We start from the raw sequence: 19,484 nt of genomic DNA, 5'->3' as shown, positions 1-19,484 counted from the left end.
AGGTGCTTCTCTCTAAATTACTCTGAATGACTGTGTGCTTTTACTGCATTATATTTCACAACGACAGTTTGACCAAGAAATAAACTATGCAGTCAAGAAAGGAAGCAGTGTTGTAGCTTATTCTAGCTACACGTCATTGACTTCATGAAATATTCAAATTCTTAGTTCTAACTTAATAATTAAACATGAAACACAGATATCACTTTACACTCACAGCGGAGTGACTGTTTGTGTTTGTAGCAAATAAAATTACAGAAAGTGACTTGCAATATTTTAAATATGTTTGATCTGACTGATATATTCCTGTTTTTGTAATGCTTTTCTAACTTATAAGTGGAAGATGTATGCCACGTTTGTGTCTGAAGAGTAAATATAAAGATTACAGCTAGCTAGCTTAAATCGCTTTAACTTTTTTTGTTAAAGCCACTGAGGATTTTTTTTTGCTGGATATGAAACTGACTTAAATTTATACTGATGTGTCTTTATGACCTAAAAAAAGTAACGTGATCATCAGCATAAAAAATATTTTTTCCCTTATAATAAATGTTGATGCCTTGAAACTGCTGCCAGGGCGGTAGGTGTCAGATTTAATTATTAACAGCCGCTTAAGAAAAAGTGTGTTCCTCCCCTTTTTTACAACAGATAACTTGAACATGTACAGGTCAAAATAAGCTGAAGTGTTGAGAGGCACTACTTTGTCCACAGAGAACAAAATTAGAATGACTCACAGGAGCTTTAATAGTTAACAAACAAGTCAAACTTTTTTTTATCAGTGAGCTTTAAAGTGCTGGTAGGCTGATTTTGTTAACTTTCAGGTAAGGAGTCCTCCCTGTTTGCAATCTTTATTTTAAAGCTAAGCTAACTAGCTGTTAGCTCCGGCTCTTGATTTAGTGTTAAGCTATGAGAGGGTTATCAGTGATCTAATCTCTCGACAAAGAGAACATTTGTGTTTTTCAAAATAACAAATAACTAAATTTTATAATGAATATGCATTTAAGATAATTAATAATATTTTGTTTCTCATACTACATAGTATTTGTCACTAAGATTGATAAACAAGACTAGCTGATTAACTGTTGCACAATTTTACAGAAAAACAGCACATAATGTTTTTAAGCTTTACATTTGACTCTGAATTCTTTTTTTTTTTAAAACATAATGCCTCAGAGAATGCTTCTACTACTAATACCTGGAGTCATTGCTGCAGTCATTAGCACTAAAACTATGATATTGTTTGTTTCTTTATCCTTCAAACTTTAACCTCTGGTGAAGACTAGACTAAAATGTGGACTGGATCTGTTTCCCTGTCGACACACCCACACTTTAACACGTTCATTTTGTAAAAAGGAGTTGAAGACTACTGTGTGACATTGAATGTGTCTTTGTGTTTTTTTTTTCTCCTCAGCCACTTACGCTGCAGCTGTGCTCTTCCGAATCTCAGAGGATAAGAACTCAGACTACAAGAAGCGCGTCTCGGTGGAGCTCACACACTCCCTGTTCAGACACGACCCGGTTGCCTGGGAGGCGGTGAGTGTGTGGCGCCCTCTGCTGCCAGGACTTGACAACTGAACATTAAATTAGATTCTAAAGACATTTGTTTTATTCTCCAGACGTCTCTGGTTTAACATCATGCTTATTTGGACACTTTTTTTTTTATAATGCTGACAGAAGTTGTAAAGAACATTGTTAATCAGTTGTTTGTTGGAACTGTTTTAAAATCTAGTAATTCTTTGAAGACTATTAATAAGCTTTCTATTTATAAAAGTGCTGCCTTTATTTGACCTTTCCCCATCTCGTGACCTCCCTGCAGGCACACAACAGTATGCCAGCAGAGGGACCGTATCCAGATGGTGAGTAACTATGTTGAAATGTGCACAGGCAGCACATTCCCCCGCTCTGGGTCACTCCACCACAGAGAGTGACTGCAGTGCAAATGTGCTGTAATCTGCTAACAGGATGCCTCTGCCCACACATAACATTTTCACGGCTTCATTAACCTAAAAAAAAGTGTTTTAGTGAAATGAAGCTTTGGAAATGTTACATTTAGGATATTTGTATTTGATTTCTAGTTTCCCTTTGCCCTAGTTTCCATATGCTGGAAATGTCTCCTTTGAACCCATGTTCTGTTTGCCTTTTTAGCTTTAATAATAGTTGCATTATGTTCAGCTAACTCTCTGTTACCGCATTATTCAGCAGATTACTTAAACTTTCAGTGAATGACACGAGAGTCTTCTTTGTTGTAAACTTAATTATCTAGTCGAAAGTTTTTTTTCTCTCTGTCATTTTACTTCTCTTTTTGGGTTTTCATCCCTTCCTCAATTCAGGACAAAATGCTCCAGCAACACTTGTAGTATGAAGATCAACTTTAACAAAGTTGTTGTTATTTAGATAAAGTGGATCTTCATACTCCAAGTGTTACTGGAGCATTTTGACCTCTTCAAGCCTTTCACTCTTGGTGCATCTTGTTACTTGGTGAAGTCGTGCCAGAAAATCCTACTCTGCTTCTTCATTATCCCTTCCTTAATTCCTACATTTTCACCTCCTCTGTCTCTCCTTGTATGGCTGTGGTATTTTTCTGTCTCCTCAGAGTAGAGGGACCCTGAGGTGAGAAAGGATCAGTGTCTTCTCTCTCTGTTATTGTGTTTTTCCATGTGCCCAAAATGGGGAAAATGTTGGAAGATTTTTACAAGCTTATTATCACACTTTTCTTACCCCCTATTATGACAGATGCAGTATTTAAGTCAAGATAAATGACATAAAATTTGTTGTTCAAGTGTCTAACAAGTAATTAATGAATGTAATCTATTGCAGAGCTGGACGCTGGTTTCCAAGGCTACGGAGGGTATGCAGCTGACATTCCCATGGACTGCATGGATGGGACCATGATGCACGACGAATACGCAGGCAGCATGGCCTACGACAGACAAGCATACCCTGAGTACTGACCTTAAGGTGAGCACATGAGAGGTTACCAAAGCCAATCAAGATACGTTTTTAAAAAATCTCAATAAAAGTAAATATTTAATTTGGAACACAAAATAACAGGCGTTTTACTTATAATCAAATTGTTTGAAGGGCATATAAAGAGTAACAAAGACAATCTAAGCTGAACTAGTTTAAACCAGCTTGTTCAGATTTAGTTGACAGTGAGTTGGCGACACATTTGTTTTCATCTTTTTTCAAAACTTTTAAGTTTACATGGCAAAATTTGGGGCGGCAGTAGCTCAGTCTCAGTAAATGTATTCAATGCCAGGGGTGATCAGGCCCCGGGTGGTGTCCCGGTAGCATACACGCCATGCATCACCTTCTCTTTAAAAAGTATGGAAGTGAGTGGAGAGTATAGGTGCTTTAAAAACATGAGAATTAATACTTTATTTAATTGTTACTGTTATTCAGCAATGGGGGGAAAGATGAATACAAAGTCTGAGTGGTTTACATCCATATATTTGGAAATTGTCTGTAGTAGAAAGTTAGCTTCCTCTTCAAATGATTACTTCCATTTACAAGTTTACACGGCTTACTTTCTACAGTGATTGTTTTCATGTTTTAGGAAGAATACATATTCTGCATCTGAAAAAACTTTTACTTCAACAAAACACAAGTGACTTTAATCCTGATGGTTGTAGTAAAATCCTTGACTTCAGATTTTCCACCTGCTTGGACACAGAAGAGACCAGGTAGAAACATAAATACAGGAGTTTCTCCGCTCTGGAGAGTTTAAAAAAAAGTTCCCATGTTTGGGAGAAACTTTATGTTAGAAGTCTCCACTCAAAATATGTCTAAATTAAGAAAGGTTATCTTTAAATGTTGGATATTTCTCTTCAACAAAAACCTCTGATAAACTTTAAATTACATGTAAGTGGACGAGCTGTGCTTTAATAGTTAGCGAACATCTTCTCATCATTTCTCTTTCTTTATTTTCCAGACCCAGAGGAGAGGTGAAGATGTTGAGGAGCAGATGTGGGACCTAATGGGACATAAAGGAAGAGGGTCTAGTCATGTGTAGAGATTTTTCCCTTTGCTCTCGGCCTAATGTAATATATGCAATTATTACTGAGTACGGGACTCATAATGTTAACAGGGCTCAACTTTGTTTTATGGCATAATTTGCTGATTTTATTTCTGACAACGGCGATGCTTGTAGGTTTCTGTTAGAGGAACTTTTCCGAGTGTGTGCGTGTGTGCGAGTATGTGAGCATGTATGTGTGTGTTTACGCTTTTGGGTGGGTATTCTATGCCAAAGAGATTTTATTTTGTGATGATAATCATGTAGCTTCTTCTTTTTTCTAAGAAAAGTTTAAATAAAAAAAGAGAATAATAGTTGAAAACACTGCCAGAGGTGGCTGAACGTGCACCCGCTCACCGCTCTCTTTCTTTCTTAACGCCTTTGTAACAGACACTGCTGTGTACGCCGCAGTTCGACACTATAAACTGTAAACTTTCTCCCGCTGTTGGAGAGCCAGTTAAAATTGGCTCCGTCTTTCTCACAGCACTATTTCAGTAGGAATGAACAGACAAGGAGTATGGCGGTCTCTGACAGACCTTTGAGAGAGCAGTGTAGGGCCAACCCCAAATGATGAGATCAGCTGACATGTGGATAACTTTACAGAATGTAGATGTTTGTTTTTAGAAAAGTGCTCATCTTTTTTAATTATACATTGGGAAAGGTTCGTATTATCTGGCATTACTAGAATATTAACAAAGTTGTCTTTCATACAAACAGAACTCAAAGAAATGATGGTCATGTGATTTAAAATCAGTCAACGTGAGATAATGTAGTTGGGGTCCGCTCTACAGCTGAAGAAAACTACTGACAGGGAAATTTGTTTCTACTCAAGAGTTTTTACTGAAATTTTGTTTAATAAAAATAAAGGATATATTAAACTTTAAAGTTGTCTGTGTTTATTGAGTTTAAATTCAGGAGAGACGTACCTGTTAAACCTGGAAGCTATGATTATACATGAAGAACCTGCACATTTTAATGTGTCAGTTTGGGATCCATCACATGATGACAACCTCCTTTGGTGTAACTTCATCATGCACATTTACACACCTCCGGTCTTGAAAAAAGAAGCCAATGTGGAGTGCAAAGTCCTGCAGTTCGTCGAGTGTCCGCTTGAGGCTGGCTCCAGGAAAACTAAGTCTCATACACACAACATGCGAAAAAAGCCGTTTTTACAGCATAAATAAACGTGTACAGCCTGGTACAAAAAAAAAAATAGGTCTGATTAGCCGCTGTCATCATGGGCACACACTGTACAGGGGAGATTTTTTTTAAACGGCACTGTTTTTACTTTATGAACAATACGTGTTATCCACAGTTAGGCGCGTATGATTGACAGGTGGGCGTGTTCGTCAAGAGGCTTAAAACCCGCCTCAGCTTCGGCTCTCAGCCTGTTGTTCGGTTGACTGAAAGATTTCCAGCATGGCGGCGGCTGCCCATGAGCCTCTGGAGCCCCCTTGCAGTAAAGATGGCTGACGTCACTCAGGCTTCGTCAATTAATATTTACAGTCTATGGAACTATACAACAACATGAAAAATAATTTATAAGTTGTAGTAATTTAGTTTTTTTTATTATGCATTGCAGGCATTATACGCTGACAAACAGATTCATTCTAGACTTGGATAGAAGATTAAAAATCACAAACTGACACTATTCAAACTTAAACCTTCAGCATAATGGTAGCAGCAGCTTGATCGGTTTCTTTTGAACTTTAAGAGTCAAGGAGAACAGTATTATATTAAATCTATGAGGGGCCATACAAGCCATAATTTATTCTGGCCGTCGCACACAAATATTCTCCCTTTCACTTACACACATATTCTCTTCACATAGATATTCTCCATATATGTACTTTATAAATAAACGTTCTGTTCTATTCTTTTTATGCATGTTCTCTTTTCACATACAAAGATTTTAACTAACATGGATATATGTTGAAGAATATATGTATATGATAGAAGAATGTGTGAGAGAGGGCCAGAATGAATTACGGCCTGTACAATCCCTCATATAAAACTATAGAAATACATACATACTGTAAGTGTTTAGTTTATTCAAGTTTATATGTCTTCTATTGCATTGAGAATGGCAGATTTCAGACTGCTGCATGTCACTGACATGGCTCGACAACAGCCAGGTGACATGAAGCTGATATGTTTGAACAGCCAATTGTTGTGAGAAAGTAAGATGCAGAGATACGTTTTTAAAACTAATAAACCAAATTAGGAAGTTTTTAATTCAGTCCTGCTGTAGCGCCGATGTCCAGCCTGATGTTCAGGAGTATGTATGACTTTGCAAAAGATACACACTAAAAAAGCTAAGATTAGATCTTCAACTAAAGCTAAAAAAGAAGGCGGACTGTGACATCAGACACAATATAATTTTAGAAGTTGTAATATTTTTAGAATTATTAATAGAAATCCTGTAATTATGCATAGAAACTGTGTTATGTTCAGATTGATCTTCATTGTTACCTGGACCATATAAAATATATGAACACTTTTATTTCACATCTTAATCACCAGTCAAAACAGACACCTCATGCTGACACATTATGTATTGTAATAAATGTGAGAGGACACAGAGGAGTTTAGATTCTGTTACCTTAAAATTATTGCTTGATTTCAAACTTCATCCCCCTTTAATAGAGCCGTCCCTCTAGTAGTAAAACTGTGAGTATAGAAAGTGTGAAGCTCTACAGCATCATTCAATTTCTTCAATGTGTCTGCTCAGTCATTCATGCACTACAGAAGTATGGTTAGGTTTTATAGTCATCATTTGGATGAGTGAAGAGAGGGTTAACTGTCTCTTTTTTTAGCCTCTGTTCACAAAGTTAAAGAGCTGCTTCTCTTCAGCATTAAATGTGCTGCGTCACAAAGTCCTGCACAGCTCATTCAATCATGGTGTGATGCTTTAAAACACATACTTTACCTTATTATTCCCTGACTGACTACATACCTTGATTAAAAAGGATAGAAATAGTAGTTTTATGGTTAGATATCTTAAGGTTCTTGTGCCCTGCAAACAGCGTCCCTTCAGCTTCAGACAGGAGAGAAAATCTCATGTGTGCGTCGACCAAAGCCTTAGATCACATTATCAAACATGTGCATGGATTGCATGATGTTTTCATCCTGGAAAGAAAAACAAGGGGGGGGGGTGAATTTAAACCAATAATTGAGCTGTAGATAGAAGTGAAGCTTTTGATGGACATTTAAGGAAGAATGTGTGACTTTTTGATCCAGTAGATGTCGCCCTTGAGCGCCAGCATTAAACCAAAACAAACTGCTGTTCGGAGACACGTCTGCTATTCTGAAGCCTCCGCTCTCCTCCAGCGTCACACCTCCAACCCCTCTCCACTCATTTTCAAGAATGAGTTGTGAATTTGAACGCATTTTAATTAAGCACCATTAAGTGCAAGTAATGGACAAAAATTGTCCTTTGTTTGAACTGCAACTGCCTGGGGCCTGCATTGTGTTAGCAGGCTAATGTTAGCACACTTTGGTTAACTCATAGCTTCATATTTCACATAAATTGACATGGAATGACTGTGATCTAAACACCACACAAGACATACAAATATGCAGTGAGAATGTTATTCTTCTTTTCTCTAGTCCTTGACTAAAACAGCTTTATATGCAAGACCATCCCATCCATGTAAACATAATATAAACATGGCTCCGCTACAATACAGCTGATGGGACTCATGCTTCTCACTCATTGTAGACAGTCATGACTCAGAGAGTAATTTACAGAGATTATACTTGATATCTGATATATTTAGCTCTAAAATGTTGCACATTCTTCCTTTAAATGTTTATATGAAATGGGTTTAAACTTTTTGTTCCAGAAGACCTTTTGGCATGTCTCCAAGAACTCCTCGATGGTGACCACTCCGTCATTGTTCTTGTCCATTTTCTGGAAAATAAATCACACAGGTAGAGATGTTTAAATGGGCAATTACATTTTGTCTGTGCTTCTCTGTTAGCATCTATTATGTACCTTACTTTTTCTAACTAGCAGTATTTATCAGTCATCTTGCTTTTTGTTGACACATTGCTACATATTTTATGGCACTGACACTAAATACCATCTGATGAGGTTTATTGCATTAAAACACACATGTATGTGTTTCTATAGTTTCATATGCTTAAATCTGTGTCCATGTTAAAGAGATGCAAACAAATCAGGGATAAGCTTGTAAAAAACTTCATGACACTGATTGTGGTCAAAACTTCTACAGAGGGTTGTCAAGAAGCCTAAGCAACATAATCAGACCACATTATACAACTGGGTTATAATGTTTTTAGGTTTTATTGTACATTTTCAGTGTCGGCAAACTTGACAGATTTGTGTTTCACCTGGAAAAAGTTGTCAACATGATCTTTGGGAGCACTGTCCCTCATGTTGGGGTAGGTATACTTCCCCATCATGTCGTAGATGGAGTTCATGATATCAGTCATCTCCTGCACAGACAGACAGAGGTGAAAAGGAAGAAAGAAGTAAGAACTAGTCAAGCTGACATAATGGGACAAAATATTCATACATGTACAGAAAGAGAAACATAGTGTAAGTACCTCTCTGGTGATGCAGCCGTCTTTGTTCAGATCGTACAGATTGAAGGCCCAGTTCAGTTTATCATTGATGGAGCCTCTCAGTATAATAGACAGACTTAAAACAAAGTCCTACAGCACAAAGAAAATTGAAAATAAGATTAGGGCAGTGATAGAAGAGTCAAAGGCAAAAGAACAAAACAAAAAAAAGACTATATAGTATGCTATAATATCAAATAAATTAAGTATGTATTAGTGATATGTAATACAAATCAGAAAAAAATCTTATATAGAAAAACTTTGTGAGTGTTTTAATTCCTTTTAATTCCTCCTTATGTATGTATGTTGGAAAGCCCATGGAAAAAAACACAAATGTGTGCCATATGTTTTTAGATAATAGTAAAGGTTAAACAGTAAAATGGGAAAGTGAAAGCATCCGTGTATTTAGAGATGTTTGTGTTTTGCAAGTGTGGACTTTCCATCAAAGATCACAAAAGAAGAAACACAAAAGTGAAGGAAGGCAGGAAGGAATAAAAACATTTTTGTTGACAGTTGAGTGAAGGGAGAGAGAAGTCACCTCGAAGCTGACTGATCCGTTGTTGTGGGTGTCAAAAGCCTCAAACAGGAAATGTGCGTACATACTTGAATCTGTAAATAAAAAATCCTTTAAAGGTTAGTCATATGTGCACTGATCTTATGAGTTCACATAAGACTTACATAAGATATGTAAAGCTTTGAGTTGGTGAGGCCTGTGGCTTTATAGTTGATTAAATTTGTTTTTATTTCTATTTTATTTTTCTTCCTGCAGCACTTTGAGATTTTTTTGCAAAAATGTAAAGTACGTTACAAATTAAATGTATTATTATTATTATTATTATTATAGTACCCTACGTTCACCAGTTAAAACACTTTACATCAGTATTCTCAATTTTTTTTCCTTATAGTCCCCCCTCCCTCCTCCATCACCACCACCACTTGTCGCTCCATCAGGACCGACATGAAGAAAAATTATAAATTGCTGTCAAAAATTGACAGAAATTTTTGTTGATTTCATTGATAAAATCCCAAAAGGCTTTTACACACATGATCTTACCAAATGAAATTTGAACTAGTGTAGTTGTAATAATTTTAGTTATTTTAACAATCTCAGAAAAGGCCTCGTTCCCGGAGATATTTGCAGCCTGCACCCCTGGTTGGGAACCTATGCTTTACATGACAAATTAAAGTTAATGGATCAATGTGGATTACAATGAAACCATTCGAAATAGATCATGAATTGAAACAGTGATATAATCACAGTAGACCAACTCTCTTGCTAACTCTCCACCAATGGTTGTATGTCTGTAAACACAAGATAGTTTATCTAGCAGTATATAAAAGTCCTAAAGGTTTCTGTTTTGAACTTGTTTCATAGGCTAATTGAAAGATGTTGGTACATTTTGGTAATGAAAATACTATGAAGATTAGAAAGTTGAAGGAAGAGGACTTGACTAACCTCCATGAGGGAAGAACTGTGAGTAGATGCTTTTAAAAGTCTCTTCATTGACCACACCACTGGGACACTCCTGCAGAATGAAAAACATACACATACACAGGCTTTCTGATTAATATAAAAAACAACAACATCATGTTCATATACAGTGGCTTTCAAAAGTATTCATAACCCTTGAACTTTTCTACATTTTGTCACGTTACAACCACAAATGTAAATGTATTTCACTGGGATTTTATGTCATAGACCAACACAAAGTGGCACATAATTGTGAAGTGGAAGGAAAATGATATATGGTTTTCAAATTTAAAAAGTATTCAGCCCCCCTATACTCTGATACCCCTAAATAAAATCCAGTGCAACCAATTGCCTTCAGAAGTCAACTAATACGTAAATTGAGTCCCCGTGTGTAATCTAATCTCAGTATAAATACAGCTGTTCTGTGAAGACCTCAGAGGTTTGTTAGAGAACATTAGTGAACAAACAGCATCATGACGCCCAAGAAACACACCAGACAGATCAGATAATGTTGTGGAGAAGTTTAAAGCAGGATTAGGTTATAGAAAAATATCCCAAGCTTTGAACATCTCACTGAGCACTGTTCAATCCATCATCGGAAAATAGAAAGGGTATGGCACAACTGCAAACCTACCAAGACAATGGCCGGAAGTTTTTGGCCTAAATGCAAAACGCTATGTGTGGCGGAAAACTAACACTGCACATCACCCTGAACACACCATCATGGCAGCATCATGCTGTGGGGATGCTTTTCTTCAGCAGGGACAGGTAAGCTGGTCAGAGTTGATGGGGAGATGGATGGAGCCAAATACAGGGCAATCTTGTTAAGAGTCTGCAAAAGACTTGAGACAGGGGAGAAGGTTCACTTTCCAGCAGGCCAACCTAAAAATACAGCCAGAACTACAATGGAATGGTTTAGATCAAAGCATATTTATGTGTTAGAATCGCTCAGTCATAGTCTAGACCTAAATCCAATTGAGAATCTCTGGCAAGACTTTGAAATTGCTGTTCACAGATGCTCTCCATCCAATCTGACTGTGCTTGAGCTATTTTGAAAAGAAGAATGGGCAAAAATTTAAGTCTCTAGATGTGCAAAGCTTGTAGAGAACTACCCCAAAATACTTGCAGCTGTAATTGCAGCGAAAGGTGGTTCTACAAAGTATTGACTCAGGGGGGCTGATAACTTTTGCACGCCACACTTTTCAGTTTTTTATTTGGAAAAAAAATTGAAATTCACATATCATTTTCCTTTCACTTCACAATTATGCGCCACTTTGTGTTGCTCTATGACATAAAATCCTAATGAAATACATGTATGTTTGTTGTTGTAACATGATAAAATGTGGAAAGGTTCAAGGGGTATGAATACTTTTGCAAGCCACTGTATATGTGGTCATTCAGTAAGGGTATAAATCAATGCACAAATCCAAAATCCACAGGAACCTCTGACTGACATTTTTGAATCCCCGATAGAGGACCTGTAGCTCTTTTCTGCTGAAGCTGGTCTGCTGTACGAGGCGGTCGAGCCTCTCTGGTCTGTGACTCACTGTGGCCAGATCATCATCATCTGTTAAACTATCTGCATTGAGAAGTGAAGAGAGGAATACAATGAATAATCTCAGAGATACAGCGGAGTGTATCTGGAACACTTGGATAAAATGATAATAAAGATATTTTAAGTATTTGTGTAAAACTTTTCTTCAGACTTTATTCAAATGCATGGGAGGGATAGGAGTGTGTTGTGTTACTTGCTTTCATTGGCTGAAGAGTTGGAGCTTGAGCGATAGCAGGGGATCAGTTTCAGGAAGCGCTGCTTTATGCTCTTTTTATGAGGCTTGGACGGTGGATTACCTGGAAACAACCAATCACCGCATTAGATTCAGCTAGAGGGACCAACATCAGGAAACAGCAGGTTAAAGTACAAAAAACAACACTCAAATACTTTGAATCACTTTTTCAATGAAACAATGTGCGCACAGTTTAGTTTGCTGACCTGGTTTTGAATCAGTGTGACTTATCAGATGAAAGCTGTTTGGGGAACATTCAGCATGTCAGAACTTAGAGACACATGACCGAAGTATTCAGAGGGCAAACTGAACCTGATTTAAATGTTTGTTATTATTTAGGTTTGGTGTTTGTTTGGTTTTCAGATGACTATTAAAATAAGTAGTGTTTTCATCATTTATTCCCCCTAGAGGGAATTTGTCCCGTACCTGGGTGCTGCATACATTTAGCTGCCTCGACAGTCTGTAAGTAACAGCAGCATACAAGTCAAGGCCACAAGTAGGTCAGGGCAACCTGAATTACACAATGTTTTCACAGATAAACTTGTAAAATTAATGATTTCTATGCTTAATGTATTTGGACACAATCAATTCAAGAAAACTCTGAGTCAAATAAGGTAAAACATTATTAGAAATTCAAAAGTTAAGATAATGACAGACTCTTCATATTATGCCATGTTCAAACACCTAATCTTATGAAGAACCCAAATTACCCCTTTCGTAAGTCATGAATTTTTCAGTTTCTTTAATTCTAAGTTTCTTAATTGATTTTTCTACATTAAAAATGTAACGATATTCACCAAAGAGCAGTAACAGCAGAAGAGTTCTGTTGATAAAATCCCCAATCTAAACCCTCCCAACATCTTCCCACCCACTAACCCCAGAGTATCCCCCATTTGGTGCTCAGCTAGTTGTACGTTTTTACATCAATGCTCAGAGTCAATATATACAATAAAAATAAGTTATTTCATGAACCTTTCTGAGGGAGCCATGCTCTTCTCCAGAGTAATGCAGCGCAGTATCTCATGAATCCCTTCATTATGAGTAGGAGGTGAGGAGTGAGTCCATTTACAAAGGAAAAGCCTGCTAGCAAGTAGAGAAGTGAACGCAATGATTTGTCGAGTTGACCTAGGCCGATTGCTCATAAAAGAGATTCCATTAAGGTAAAATTATCAGGGGATAAACAGGAGATAATACCATCTCTACTCTACCATTATGCTGCAAGGGTCTTGGGGTCTATAGTAGTTTGGGCAGACACTTTATTAATAGTTTCAAATACTGCTGTCCAGTTTCTGTTAGTGGCAGTCAAGACAGGAAGGTGATTGAAGTCAGCAGGTGATTGTTTTTATCTATTACATGCATCTGTACTGTGTAATATTTTTACATTTCAAAGGGCCCAAGATGTTTCTATAAAGTAATGTTTTCTTCTGGGAATGAAATTTTAAAAACAATTTCAGCCATTTAAACAAATGTTCACTTTGTACAAATATTAATTCTGATATTTACATTAAAGGTATTGTTGAGGTTTACTGTCTAGAGACTCTCTGATGTGTGAATCAAGGCGGCATTCACAGCAAAAGAAGACATTCTTGTTTTTTTTGGAGGGGTATGTTTCCAAAACATGTGGCCATTACAAAAAGAGAGAGAGAAAGAAAAAAAATAGAACTTAAAGCTCCAGTGAGGAGTTTTAAAAAACCTTGTAATGTAAGTGGATGCATAGGAGTGAGTAAGTGAGAGGAAGGAGGAGTAGAACAGCAAACAAATAAACTCCAAGAGGATTTCTAATGAAGCACTGGCAGGGCCCAGATGAAAGCCATCACAAACCCCATATGACGGGCAAACAGGTCAGAGAGCGGGTCAGCAGTGTTTAAGGGTTCAAAGTTCATCACATGCCAGAAACAAAAAAACACTGGCACATGTTTCAAAAGTAGTAGAGACAAAAATCATCCAATTAATGTTTCTTTAAATAATGTTTTTTTTTATAAATATTATGCTACAGAGTAACACGTCAACATGTTATGTTATGGAGTGATTATAAAACATGAATGTGTCCTTCACACCACTAGAGGGCAGTGTTGTACTACAATCATATTACACTAAATTGTGAGGAACGATAAAATCACATGAAGCCTATAAGAGTGATGCAGGAGACCCAAACTGTCACACGGAGCAAACTGCTGGATTTAAGAGTGAAAACATTTACAGCGAACAACTGCAATATAATAAAACAAACATTAATTGGTGTGAACTGTGGAAAAATGTACATATTATATATTATTAAGTAAATGCTTCTGATTTGTGTTTGCACTGTGTTGCTGCATTTTCCACAGTTCACATCAAGATTTCCTTAAGCAGATGTGAATGAGTTATATGTTATATGTCTATCCACAGCGCTGCTAGTGCTTTACATATGGCTGTACCTTATCGCTGTTTAAAAAAAATTGAAACTAAAGTTTGTGTGCATACAGCATTTAAGATTTATAAATATAATTTAATTCTGTGACACCAAATCTGTGCTTCCAAGCCTTTATGTAGGATCATGTCCGTCAAAATATCAAGCACAGCAGCTGCACAGCTCTGGAAAAACAAATAAGCTTTGAGAGAGAGAGTGAGAGAGAGAGAGAGAGAGAGAGAGAGAGAGAGTGAGAGACAGAGAGAGAGACAGAGAGAGAGAGAGCGATCTTTCTCTCAAACAAACACACACACACACACTCATACTTGCAGTTATGTCTTTCTGAAGACCCTCGATCACATAATCCACACATAATGTATGATCAAAATGAAATGCTCATACTTAAAATATATATTTCAACCTGTACCTTTGAATGGTCTCAACAGCCCTGTAAGAATGTGAACACAAAATATGCACTCTTCCTTTGAGGTCTTCACTCAGCAGGTAAAATGTTTTATATGGTCCTCACAAAGACAGAAGTGCAAGAAAACACAATCACACACACACAGGCAAGGAAGATGAAAAATGTAATATCTGCTTAACAAAAATAAAACCATTAAAAACTGTAACTTTTTTTTTTTTTAAGTAAAGAGCCATTTTTCAGAGAGGCATCAAAACACTTTCCTGCAGTTTGGTGTCTGTGTAGCAGAAGTTTTTAGATGTGATAAAGCGCAGGTAACTGATAACTGCTTTATTTTAGGATACGGACATGCTTTCTAAGGGCAGCTGTGTGATGTGATTTGTTTGCAGAGTAATCTACAAAAACAGGGTGGGAGGTTTGTTCTCAGAGGGACAAAACAGCTTATAAATGTCTGGCTGAGCTGCAGTATTATTCCAGCTGATTGTATCAGTTATATAAGATATTAAACATGAAGGATTTTATTAACATTGTTCTTCATGTAGCATTACGACCAAATGCAACATACATCTATATTTGAGCTCTGTGTGGTCAGCTTTTTTTGTTATGTGACATTTAAACGGTCCCACTGTACAATATATCTAAATATCTCAGGGTTCAACTGGCTCAACAGTTCTTCCTCAGGTCTGGAGACCCTCTGGGTTACTTTGATTGAGAATGATCAATACATTTGTCAATGCCGTTAGTGACACATTCACAGATTCTTTCGTCCATATGTTAGATTCACTGATGCAAACATTTCAAGCTTAATTCTTAAAATTGCAAATTTCTTAACATCAACAAAAATTTGAAAACAATTGCAATGATGGAAATACCCTACAAATTAAAAAACATGCTGTAGCAGAAATAAATGCAATAAAATCTACATTGCATTATTACCAGACCACATAATGAGGAGCACTGTGTGTCTCTGAGGACGATACCCAACTTCATAACAGCTTCAAAAAATGTACAAAGCTTTAGTTGGAAATGGTTTTTGATGGATAGATAGATTCGACTCCTGGAACATATAGGACAGGAGCTTCAGAGAGGTTTTTTCTCCAAATGGAAATCATTTGGTCAGTTGCAGTGTGATTTTCACTGTACTCATCAATTAGCTTCCAACAAGAAGATCAGGAAGGCAAGTTTTTGGCATCAAGAGAAGGAGCTGGAAACAAAAAAAGGGCCATGGAGACAGCTTTTGTGGAAGTTGGGTCATTTTCTAAGAAATATTGATAGTTATGTCTTTGGTACTTAAAATGACAAGAATTGTTCCTGAAAGTTGACTAAGCAAAAGTTAGTGCAAATATGTAATACAAATAAAAAGGAAACCTTTTTTATGTGCGTGCTTATATTTTGATTTCTTTCTTTTTTTTTAATTAATATAATAAAAATATATAATATAAAAAAAAGGCTTAAAACCCCTTAATTGGTAATGTTCATTTAATCAGGATCCCAAACCAAACATTCCTAGTTACTCTGAGAATTATGTGTTGACTCAGAGGTCATGGCAGCTCAAGTCGTGTCATTCAGTGCCAAATGAATGTTTGTAAACTAATGTCGCCCTGGCAACAGCCTCCGTTCTTACCATAATCCCCAGTGGGACATGCCTCAGATTACAGGCATCAGTCTCATCTGAAGCAAGGACACACACACACACACACACACACACACACACACACACACACACACACACACACACACACACACACACACACACACACACACACACACACACACACACACACACACACACACACACACACACACACACACACACAATCTTCCTCTCACATCAAGAGGTCCCAGGTGAAGCTGATAGAGGTTTAAATCATAAAATAATTTCACCTCTTGTGAACTCACGCAGTAGCAGACGTCCACTCATCAGTTGTGTCGGATCCGCTTTGATTTTTTATTACACAACATTCATCTTAATACATCAGTCCAGGCTACAGCCAAATCCACTTGGCATTAACAACATGACGTCTATTTGCTGCTGAAGGGCTTTGATTTTAAAGTCTGTCATGTAATTATGTTATATAAAAATAATATTTATGTTATCAGTAACAGGTTTTCATGAATAGGGTAAAACCCCATGTGTGTGTGAGACTCACACTCGGTTGTTCTTCCACTAGACTAGCTTTAGTCATGCAACATGAATCTTAAAGGAGTACATTTTGTAAACACTCTTTGCTTTCTTGATAAGAGTTAGAGGGGTAATGTGTACAAAAGTTTTGATGTAAAAACCTCATTTCCTAAGTGCAAAATTTGATACCATAGTTTTGCTCGGCATGAGATGCATCAACTAAACATATCGTAAAGCCATCCATTGCAATATTTGAAGCTGACATAAACTGCTTTTGATGGAGTGTCTAATGAAGCAGTTTAAAGCAGTTTAAAGCTGTTCGTTTGCACTCAAAGCACTGACCTTGTTTCCTCTTTTCTAGATCCTTGCTTGTGTTGTACTTACTCTCTGACGTTAGTCGCTTTGGATAGAAGCGTCTGCTTAATGAAATGTAGAATTGAGGATGTAGTGAGAAAGATTAAAAAGTGCATTTGGAGTAGTGGTCACAGATGTTGACTAACAACACAGAACAACAGCCCAGGAAACTGGAGTCAGTACATTTACATGCAGTTAAGTGGAGTTATGGGTATAGCTCGATGAGGTCATATAATTAGACAACTGTCCTTGTTGTAAGCACCAGTGTAAATTATGACATTTATGACGGTCAGAGTCAGAGTAACATGTGAAGTGTGGTGTAAAAAGTGATGACATGAAAATGATCCAGTATGTATAATGTATGAACACGAGGAGTAAACAACATGAGGTTTATGCAGCTTTACAGCTGATTAGCTGACCATTTTCTCCTCAGTTTGTTTGTTTATGCAGCTGATAAATCTTTAAAATGCATTTCATACAGACTTAATTCATAAGAAGTGTTTTTTTTCTTCATCTATACATAAACTAATAGTGTGTGTCGTTTATTTTTACAGATACAATAGAGTTGAACTGCACTTTAGTCAGCACTTTCACGGGTTTGTGCCTCAGGCTGCTGAGCACCATGATGCCCTGTGCTTGACTCTTTAATAAAAAGGTCCATTTGTGTCTCCTCAGTGTTCATGCACCTGTTCACTGTTTGGTTAACCTGCTGCTGAATGGATATCACACTGCCTATTGTGCCGGCAACAACTATCAGCAATTCAATGAACCTCAATGTTTATACCATCTGTTCAGCAGTCAAAGACCATGCGCAGTGGTAATACTGCAAACTACATGAGAACAGCACTCAGAGCTGTTATTTTCAAACATTTATATATTCATGTTTAAAAGAAAAGACTATTTTTGGAAGTTGTCACATTAATGACAGACCAGCCTTACAATGGCGTGAGATGTGTGTGACTGTGTGTGTGACTGTGTGTGTGAGTCAGTAAAAGAGAGAGATGAAAAACTGAGATCCCACTGATCACTAAAGATTCGTGTCTATGTGTGCATTCATGAGGAAAATTAAGAATACAGAAAAGTGTGACAAAGAGAGTCTCACTGAAATAAAAATAATTACAGGCTCCTTACTGAGGGGACTTTTTGCTGCAACTACTAGAACTATCTCAATATTGATCATTCATTTTAAAAACATATCATGTAGATTTAAAATGAAAAAAAATGCAAATACTATGTTGTACATTTTTGCCCAAATGATAACCTGCAACTTTTCACAGACAAAACATTTTTTTCATTTGATGTTAATCCTTACATGTAGCACTGTCTCCATTATTCTACACTCTCTTCCCAGGACTCTCAGACTGCATGCATTTGTTTAACTGCAGATGTGATTGGCTTCAAAACACAGTCTGCATCACTCATTTAGGAAAGTATGTGCATTCAATGCACTCCAAAAAAAAACCATTTATCAAACTCAATCTACAAAGCTTCCTGTGTTGCTGTTATTCTGTTGACCTGAGATGCAGGATGCTGATGACCCGTGCGTGGATAAAACCAGGTAAGTGTTAGAAACCTTTGCTTGTATTCATATAGGCTATTTTTTTTTACAGTAGAAAATCTAACCTATATATTTAGAGTCCATAAGAGTTCATAGAGTCTGATGGGATATTCAGAGAAGCTGGGGTGTGCAGTGTCCACATTCACACGAATCGTTTGCACTTTAGCTTGTTCTCAGTAGCTTGCAAAAGATGATTAAACAAGATTGTGGTTTACTCATTAGTCAGGTCCACTGAATATGTACTTTTAGTTATTTTGAAGAACTACAGCAAACTTCCGAGCACACAGAGATCGCCAGCCAGGTCAACACACAGCAGAATATCAAACATAGACCTATTTTCTTTCATGAATACAACACAATTTGTATTACCTGTAAGTGGGTCGTAAGATCTGTCCAGCTCTCTGGAGTCAGACAAACTCTGGTCCTGACTCCTGGATTTCATGTTTGTTTCTGTGTCTGTACCGGGACCGCCGCGCCAAACCTGCCGGGTCTGTGTGCGCGTAAGAGCCGCAGCTAGACTACGACCTCTGTCTCTTCATCCCTGTTTTCATGTCATTGACCTGGTCTTTTATATCATCTAGGATCGTCAAAAAGCCAAAAAAAAAAAAGTCCACGCAAAGCTCTTCTTTATTCGTCTCTGTGCATCTTCATCCAAACTGAACTCTCTCTTCCTCGCGCTCAGCAGCAGGCAGCGCACTGACGTCACTGTGGGACGTGACAGGATCAAATGTTGAGGTGAAGCTCTACAGTCACTGCTGTGGAGAAAATGTGTTATGACTTCCCTCTGCT

General features: G+C 37.3%; 2 protein-coding genes across 2 annotated transcripts in view; one reads left to right on the top strand and one right to left on the bottom strand.

The window, feature by feature from the left end:
- Nucleotides 1-4,891, top strand: part of LOC109990637 (junction plakoglobin) — a 22,395-nt gene extending 17,504 nt beyond the window's left edge. Inside the window, exons 13-16 of the mRNA XM_020642814.3 lie at nucleotides 1,406-1,527; nucleotides 1,811-1,850; nucleotides 2,812-2,952; nucleotides 3,926-4,891. Coding sequence (XP_020498470.1) covers nucleotides 1,406-1,527; nucleotides 1,811-1,850; nucleotides 2,812-2,945 — 296 coding nt within the window. The 3' untranslated portion in view covers nucleotides 2,946-2,952; nucleotides 3,926-4,891. The remainder of the gene's footprint in view (nucleotides 1-1,405; nucleotides 1,528-1,810; nucleotides 1,851-2,811; nucleotides 2,953-3,925) is intronic.
- On the bottom strand, nucleotides 4,170-19,484 carry LOC109990649 (Kv channel-interacting protein 2-like). Its single transcript, XM_065953262.1, has 9 exons — nucleotides 19,065-19,484; nucleotides 11,813-11,915; nucleotides 11,519-11,681; nucleotides 10,050-10,119; nucleotides 9,132-9,202; nucleotides 8,579-8,686; nucleotides 8,363-8,467; nucleotides 7,857-7,919; nucleotides 4,170-7,135 (listed from the first exon to the last, which is right to left on the bottom strand). The coding sequence occupies exons 1-9, from the start codon at nucleotides 19,135-19,137 to the stop codon at nucleotides 7,088-7,090; spliced, it is 804 nt and encodes a 267-aa protein (XP_065809334.1). The 5' UTR covers nucleotides 19,138-19,484; the 3' UTR covers nucleotides 4,170-7,087.

This window comes from Labrus bergylta, chromosome 1, assembly GCF_963930695.1.
Source record: "Labrus bergylta chromosome 1, fLabBer1.1, whole genome shotgun sequence".
Taxonomy (NCBI): Eukaryota; Metazoa; Chordata; class Actinopteri; order Labriformes; family Labridae; genus Labrus; species Labrus bergylta.
This window is presented reverse-complemented; position numbering and strand designations above follow the sequence as displayed.

Bases quoted from the DNA above. Each gene is read 5' to 3' on its own strand.
- LOC109990649 (XM_065953262.1), bottom strand. From the start codon at position 19,137: ATGAAATCCAGGAGTCAGGACCAGAGTTTGTCTGACTCCAGAGAGCTG. The intron at 11,682-11,812 runs GTAACACAACAC...TGTATCTCTGAG, and splicing joins TCTTCAGCCAATGAAAGCAA to ATTATTCATTGTATTCCTCT. The intron at 7,920-8,362 runs GTGAAACACAAA...TTTATTTTCCAG, and splicing joins ATGTTGACAACTTTTTCCAG to AAAATGGACAAGAACAATGA.